At 45.5% G+C, this 8,028-nt stretch overlaps 1 protein-coding gene across 1 annotated transcript in view; it reads left to right on the top strand.

The window, feature by feature from the left end:
• Positions 1–8,028, top strand: part of FAT4 (FAT atypical cadherin 4) — a 153,292-nt gene that overhangs the window by 18,347 nt on the left and 126,917 nt on the right. The window contains 1 exon segment of the mRNA XM_010710090.2: positions 4–5,166. Coding sequence (XP_010708392.2) covers positions 4–5,166 — 5,163 coding nt within the window.

Here is an 8,028-nt window from a genome sequence, read left to right as displayed (position 1 = left end):
GAGGAGCAGCCGGCCGGCACCTGGGTGGGCACCATCGCCACCCGGCCCGGCTTCACCTACCGGCTGAGCGAGCACCACGCCCTCTTCTCCATCAACGCCACCTCGGGCGCCCTGCACACCCGCGCCTCCATCGACCGCGAGAGCCTGACCAGCGACGTGGTGGACCTGGTGGTGCTCTCCAGCCAGCCCACCTACCCCAGCGAGGTGCGCGTCCTGGTGCTCGACCTCAATGACAACGCGCCCGTCTTCCCCGATCCCTCCATCGTGGTGACTTTCAAGGAGGACACGGGCAGCGGGCGGCAGCTCATTCTGGACACGGCCACCGACGCCGACAGTGGCACCAACGGTGTGGACCACAGCTCCTATCGCATTGTGTCTGGCAACGAGGAGGGACGTTTCCGCCTCAACATCACCCTCAACCCTAGCGGTGAAGGTGCTTTTTTGCATCTGGTCTCGCAGGGCGGGCTGGATCGGGAGGCCACCCCCAGCTACCAGCTGTTGGTGCAGGTGGAGGACAAGGGTGAGCCCCGGCGGCGCGGGTACCTACAGGTCAACGTCACCGTGCAGGACATCAATGACAACCCACCTGTTTTCAGTCAGACTCTCTATCAGGCACGTGTGCCCGAGGATGCACCCGTTGGGGCCAGTGTTCTGCAGGTGGCAGCAGCTGATGCTGATGAAGGCACCAATGCTGACATCCGCTACCGCCTGGAGGGAGGCGATGGTGGAGGTGGGGAGGGAGCCAGCAGCCTCCCATTCGAGGTGGATCCTGAGAGTGGGGTGATTCGCATCCGGGAGCACCTGGACTATGAGCTGTGCCAACAGTACTCACTGACAGTGCAGGCCACAGACCGCGGAGTGCCTGCGCTGAGTGGCCGGGCCGAGGCCCTCATCCGCCTGCTGGATGTCAACGACAACGAGCCTCGGGTGAAGTTCCGCTACTTCCCAGCCACCTCCCGCTTTGCCTCCGTGGATGAGAATGCAGCACCTGGCACTGTGGTGGCCTTGCTGACGGTGAGCGATGCTGACTCCCCCGCTGCCAACGGGAACATCTCTGTGTCAATCTTGGCAGGCAATGAACAGCGGCACTTCGAGGTGCACAGCAGTAAGGTACCCAACCTCAGCCTGATCAAGGTGGCGGCTGCGCTGGATCGGGAGCGTATCCCTGCCTATAACCTTACGGTGGCTGTGGCTGATAACTATGGGGCCTCACCATCACCCCCGGGCTTGCCCACCTCTTCCCTTTCTCCTGATGGGGTGGTGGCAACTCCTGTGAGCCGCTCTTCAGTGGCTAGCCTGGTGATTTTTGTGAATGACATCAATGACCACCCGCCTGTCTTTGAGCAGTCAGTGTACAGGGTGAACATCAGTGAGGAGGTGCCCTTGGGCAGCTATGTGCGGGGCTTGAGTGCGACAGACCGTGACTCAGGCCTCAATGCCAACCTCAAATACAGCATTGTTTCAGGCAATGAGCTGGGCTGGTTCCACATCAGTGAGCACAGCGGGCTGGTCACCACAGCTGGTCCTGGGGGTGGCACTGCTGGGCATGCTGGGGGTGCGTCTGTCACCAGCGGGCTGGACCGGGAGACCACTTCCCAGGTGGTGCTCAACATCAGTGCACGTGACCAGGGGGTGCAGCCCAAATTTTCCTATGCGCAGTTGGTGGTGACCATCCTGGACGTCAATGACAACAAGCCTTGCTTCAGCCAACCTGAGGGCTACCAGGTTTCCTTGGCTGAAAACTCCCCATCGGGAACTGAGCTGCTGGTCCTGAGTGCTGTGGATGGGGATCTGGGGGACAATGGGACCATTCGTTTCTCCCTTCAAGAGGCTGAGCCGGGAGTAGTGGCAGTTGGCCCCTCTTCAGTGACCCCTCGACAGGTCTTTCGCTTGGATCCCGTGTCAGGCAAGCTCAGCACCATCTCACAGCTGGACAGGGAGGAGCAGGCTCACTTTTCCCTGCAGGTCCTGGCCACAGATTTGGGTTCTCCTCCCCTTTCTTCAGTAGCCCGGGTTAATGTGAGTCTTTTGGATGTGAATGACAATAGCCCGGTTTTCTATCCTGTCCAGTATTTTGCCCATATCCAAGAGAATGAGCCAGCTGGAACTTATGTAACCACAGTGTCTGCCACTGACCCTGATATGGGGCCCAATGGGACCGTCAAATACAGCATCTCAGCTGGGGATACCTCCAGGTTCCAAGTCCATAGCAAGACAGGGATCATTACCACAAAAATAGCCCTTGATAGGGAGGAGAGAACTGCTTACCAATTGCAGGTTGTGGCCACTGATGGTGGCCATCTTCAATCTCAGAACCAAGCCATTGTCACCATCACTGTCTTGGACACTCAGGACAATCCACCTGTTTTCAACCAGGGCATGTACGGTTTTGTTGTTTTTGAAAATGTTGCCCTAGGTTACCATGTAGGTACTGTTTTTGCTTCTACCATGGATCTCAATACCAACATCAGTTACCTTATTACAACAGGTGACCAACGGGGTATGTTTGCCATCAACAGAGTGACAGGGCAGATCACCACAGCCAGTATTATTGATAGGGAAGAGCAAGCATTTTACCAGCTGAAAGTGGTGGCTAGTGGTGGGGCAGTGACTGGAGATACTATAGTCAATATAACTGTCAAAGATTTAAATGACAATTCCCCACATTTTATTCATGCTGTGGAAAGTGTAAATGTGGTTGAAAACTGGAAAGCTGGTCATACCATATTCCAAGCCAAAGCTCTTGATCCTGATGAAGGTGTTAATGGCATGGTCCTTTACAGCCTTAAGCAAAACCCAAAGGGCTTGTTTTCAATCAATGAACAAACAGGTGCTATAAGCTTAATAGGGCAGCTGGACATAAATGCTGGGACTTACCAGGTTGAAATCCTGGCCTCAGATATGGGTGTGCCACAGCTGTCCTCTACTTTCATCTTGACTGTCTCTGTCCACGATGTTAATGATAACCCTCCTGTGTTTGACCAGCTTTCCTATGAAATTACAATTTTGGAGTCTGAGCCTGTGAATTCACGGTTCTTTAAGGTACAGGCTTCTGACAAAGATTCGGGAGTGAATGGTGAAATAGCTTACAGTATAATTGAAGGAAATGCTGGGGATGCCTTTGGCATTTTCCCAGATGGTCAGCTGTACATAAAGAGTGAACTGGATCGTGAGCTTCAAGAAAGATACGTTTTACTTGTTGTTGCCTCTGATAGAGCAGTGGAACCGCTCAATGCTACTGTAAACATTACAGTAATTCTGGAGGATGTAAATGATAACAGGCCATTGTTCAACAGTACGAACTATGTGTTTTATTTTGAAGAGGAACAGAGTGGCGGTTCCTATGTGGGTAAAATAAATGCTGTAGACAAAGATTTTGGGCCGAATGGTGAAGTCAGGTATTCATTTGAGCATATGCAACCAGATTTTGAGCTGAACACAATAACTGGGGAGATAAGAAGTACTCATCAGTTTGACAGGGAAGCTCTTATGAGACAGCGAGGAGCTGCAGTATTTAGTCTTACAGTTATAGCAACAGATCAGGGGTTGCCAAAGCCTCTAAAGGATCAGGCAACTGTACAGATCTACATGAAAGACATCAATGATAATGCTCCCAAGTTTTTGAAAGATCTCTACCAAGCTACCGTATCAGAATTGGCAGCAAATTTGACACAGGTTCTGAGAGTTTCTGCTTCAGATGTTGATGAAGGGACTAATGGGTTGATTCACTATTCTGTGATCAAGGGAAATGAAGAAAAGCAGTTTGCAATAGATAGTAGCACAGGCCAAGTGACCTTAGTAGGCAAACTAGATCATGAAGCTACTGCATCGTATTCACTTGTTATCCAAGCAGTAGACTCTGGAGCGGTTCCCTTAAGTTCAACTTGCACATTGAGCATTGATGTATTGGATGAGAATGACAACAGTCCTTCCTTCCCTAAATCAATCTTGTCAGTGGATGTCTTGGAAAACATGAGAGTTGGTGAACTTGTTTCCTCAGTCACTGCCACTGACTCAGATTCAGGTGACAATGCTGACCTCCATTATAGCATTACAGGGACAAACAATCATGGGACCTTTAGCATCAGTCCCAACACTGGTAGTATTTTTCTTGCAAAAAAATTGGACTTTGAGACGCAATCTTTGTATAAGCTAAATATAACAGCAAAAGACCAAGGAAGGCCGCCAAGGTCATCTACAATGTCAGTGGTAATATATGTTAGAGATTTTAATGACAACCCTCCTAATTTTCCTGCAGGGGACATTTTTAAATCTATTATTGAGAACATTCCTGTTGGTAGTTCTGTCATTTCTGTGACTGCTAATGATTCAGATGCAGATATTAATGGGCAGTTAACATATGCAATCATTCAACAGACGCCACGAGGTAATCATTTCCGTATAGACGAAGTCAGAGGGACAATATTTACCAATGCTGAAATAGATCGGGAGTTTGCTAATCTCTTTGAATTAACAGTCAAAGCCACTGATCAGGCTGTTCCTGTGGAGTCCAGACGGTTTGCTTTGAAGAATGTAACTATTTTAGTGATGGATCAAAATGACAATGTTCCTGTGTTCATATCGCAAAATGCTCTTGCAGCTGACCCTTCAGTCATGATTGGTTCAGTCCTAACAACAATTATTGCAGCAGATCCTGATGAGGGAGCCAATGGAGAGGTGGAATATGAAATAATCAATGGAGATACCAAAACATTCATTGTGGATCGCTACAGTGGAGACCTAAGAGTAGCATCAGCTTTGGTGCCTTCTCAGCTAATATACAATCTGATAGTTTCTGCTACAGATCTTGGCCCTGAAAGAAGGAAATCTACCACTGAGATGACTATAATTCTACAAGGCGTTGATGGGCCTATATTCACGCAGCCAAAATATATAACCATCTTAAAAGAGGGTGAGCCTATTGGGACAAACGTGATATCTATTGAAGCAGCCAGTCCACGGGGTTCTGAGGCCCAGGTGGAATATTACATTGTGTCTGTCCGATGCGAAGATAAGAGTCTGGGGCGCCTCTTCACCATTGGACGCCATACTGGTGTCATCCAGACTGCTGCCATTTTGGACAGGGAGCAAGGAGTGCGTCTCTACTTGGTGGATGTTTATGCCATTGAAAAATCTTCCATTTTGCCCCGCACGCAACGAGCAGAGGTAAAGCTTTTCTTTTATTCAGTAATTATTCATGTGTTTGCTTTCTAAACAAGCAGTTTCATGTATTTGTTGTTGAGTGTTATATGAATACTTGTGTCAGCAGAAGACCTGAACTTCAAGTCTGCTGATTGAGTAAAGGTAACCTTCCAACCAGTATGCTTCAAACTGTTTTCCTCAAAGCTACTTCTAGAAACTTCAGAGAGGCTCAGGGAAAGTACTTAAATTTGCAGCTAAAGGCACAATGTTGGCCATATATCTCCTGAATAATAAATGCTTTAAGTCCTAAAAGCTTTAATCACAAGCATATTGTGAGTTTTGCAAACCTTCTCATTTTAGCAATCATAAATTAAGTCTTTCTGTTTTTGTGTGGCTTACAACTGTAGGTCTTTCATTGCAGTCATAATGTCAGCATTTGAGGATTGGCCAGTAGGGGATTGCTCTCTGAACAGTTCATTTAACGTCTCCGGTCTGGACATGCTCGTTCTCCTCTGTTGCGTGCTGTTCCTGGTGAAGTCTCTGGAATAGATCTCCAATCTACCGTTACTTCTTTACTCACACAGATGAGCATGAAATGGTCTTGTTTCTGTTCTATGATGTGAGGGGCTGTAAAAATGTAACAGTGTAGCAGGCAGCTTTGCTTATCAGAAAGCAATTTGCTTTGGTGTTGACTGAAGGATCTTAAACATTCTCTATGTGACTAGTTTGAGCAGCAAAGGGTGCAAAACAGATCTGAGACATCAGCTGTGAAGTACAAATATTTTAATTGCCCCAGAGTATGGTAGTAAAGCCACAGAGCTGAAAGCTTATACCATTCTTACTGCCTTCTGTGTGAAGATAGAAAGGCCTGTGTGAAAGGAGGCCTTGTTTGTGTTAGCTTGCACCATGTTCTGGAGCTGCCTTCTGCACTTTGCTATGAGTCATTGAACGTGCAGTCAGTGGAAGTTTGGGGCCGACACCACTCAGTAGGTCAGCCAGCGGAGAATGCTGGAAGTGCACTGGTTCAGTCATTTTCCCTACTGGCTAAGCCCGTTACCTCAGCACTGTACAGCCTCCTGTGTCCTAGGCATTACCCCCATCTCTATTTCTACTTCAGAGTTACAATTTTGTATGAGCCACCAACGGTACTGTGGTAGCTTGGTGGGTTTTCTGTTTATTTATGTATTTTTATTTTAGCAGATGGGGTATTTCAAATTCTTTCTTGGCATCTGTAGCTTTTTCTCTTAATTGCTACTTTTGTTCTTGTTAAAGTATGGTCCGTATAGATATGTAACCTAACTTTTCTATACTGACAGTGATTGATGCTCTACAAAGCAGTGCTATTAGAATGGGAATTTCAGCAGATTCCGAGCTCAGATTTCTTAGTGTGTGAGAGAGAGTTTATCTAAATGTGCGTGCTGTTAGCTATTGGTTAAGTTTTGAAGAGTAATGGTGAATCTGAATGTGACCAGTTTTAGTAGCGATGCTGGTTTAAATAATGCATGCTATTTTTATGAGAAGATTCCTACCATGTGGTTCTACGTATCCCTGCTGAAAATTTATAAAAGTTAACAGCAAAAACTGATAAAAGTTGAATTATTATTAAGGCATTTCTTAAGTTGCTTTAAGGGTTAAGCCTTTGTCAGTGAGCATTTGGGTCACAGTCCTGTGACTAAAAAGTTTCTTGACAGAAGAAAGGTTTACAGGAGGCCCCATGGTTGCAATAGGCTCTCACGTTGTAAAAGTATTTAATATGAATATTTGGTGAGCAGTGAAGAGAACAACTATTGAAACTTTAAACAAATTTTACATTGTTGAATACAAACCACTCCTGAAATGAGAAACAAATGTTTTGTTCTGTAAAGAATATTGAGAGCAATAGTTTGGAGCTTGGATTTTATGTTATTAGTTACATATTTATAGCTTCTTAAATGCTTCTTCTCCCAAATATGATTAGCTTACAGTGCTCCATTAGAAATATATTATAAATTATAATCAGCTATCAACCTTAAAAAATATAACCATATGCAGTATTTCTCTCAACTGACTTCATTTATTTGGAACAGCTTTTGCTATCCCATACTTGAACAAGAAGTACTACAGTAAAATTCTTTGCACAAGCTGACTGTTTGTGGGTGCTGAATAAGCAATACAGCTTCTCTTTGTGTTGCTTTTGGATGATAACTTTTTGGTCTGAAAATTGTACACTTGATACAATCTTAGTTTACTACTAGGTTTCTTTAATAAGAAACAGCCAGTACTGAAGTACATGAACTGTGTCTTTGAGAACACAAATTAAAGCTCACTTATGCTGAAGCGTAGATTGGGTATCGGGAAGAATTTCTTCATGGAGAGGGTGGTCAGGTACTGGAACGGGCTGCCATGGCAGGGGATGGAATCCCCATCGCTGGAAATATTTAAGAAATTTCATGTGGTGCTTAGGGACACAGTTTAGTGGAGGACTTGTAGTGTTAGGGGATGACTGGACTTGATCTTACTGCCTTTTTTAAAGTAAGTGGTTCTCTGGCTTAGAGTCGGTGGATTTTTTTGCACTTAGATTTCATATTTGTGTCTGATTCTGTGCTCATTCTTTTTATATGGAAAAGTGCAGGTTGAGATAATGCTTATGCTCCAACTGCTAAATAGTTTGAGATTTGCAATGAAAGCACAAGTGCTCATTCCATTGTATTTTACAGCTAGATTGTGTAATTGTGGGTAGTTGTTATTTAATTTGAAAACTGATTTTTTTTTTTATAAATAATTTTGACAATCTATTTCTCTGCAATCTGCAGTTACAAATCAAGCTGTTTGACATTGTATTTTCATTCAGTGTTGTGTAGTTGTGTGATCAGTCTTTCCTTTTTTCCCTTTTTTCCCTTTTTTCCC

The sequence above is a fragment of the Meleagris gallopavo genome, chromosome 4 (assembly GCF_000146605.3).
Source record: "Meleagris gallopavo isolate NT-WF06-2002-E0010 breed Aviagen turkey brand Nicholas breeding stock chromosome 4, Turkey_5.1, whole genome shotgun sequence".
NCBI classification, from domain to species: Eukaryota; Metazoa; Chordata; class Aves; order Galliformes; family Phasianidae; genus Meleagris; species Meleagris gallopavo.
Note: the sequence above shows the minus strand (reverse complement) of the source record. Positions and strands in the feature narration are given on the sequence as shown.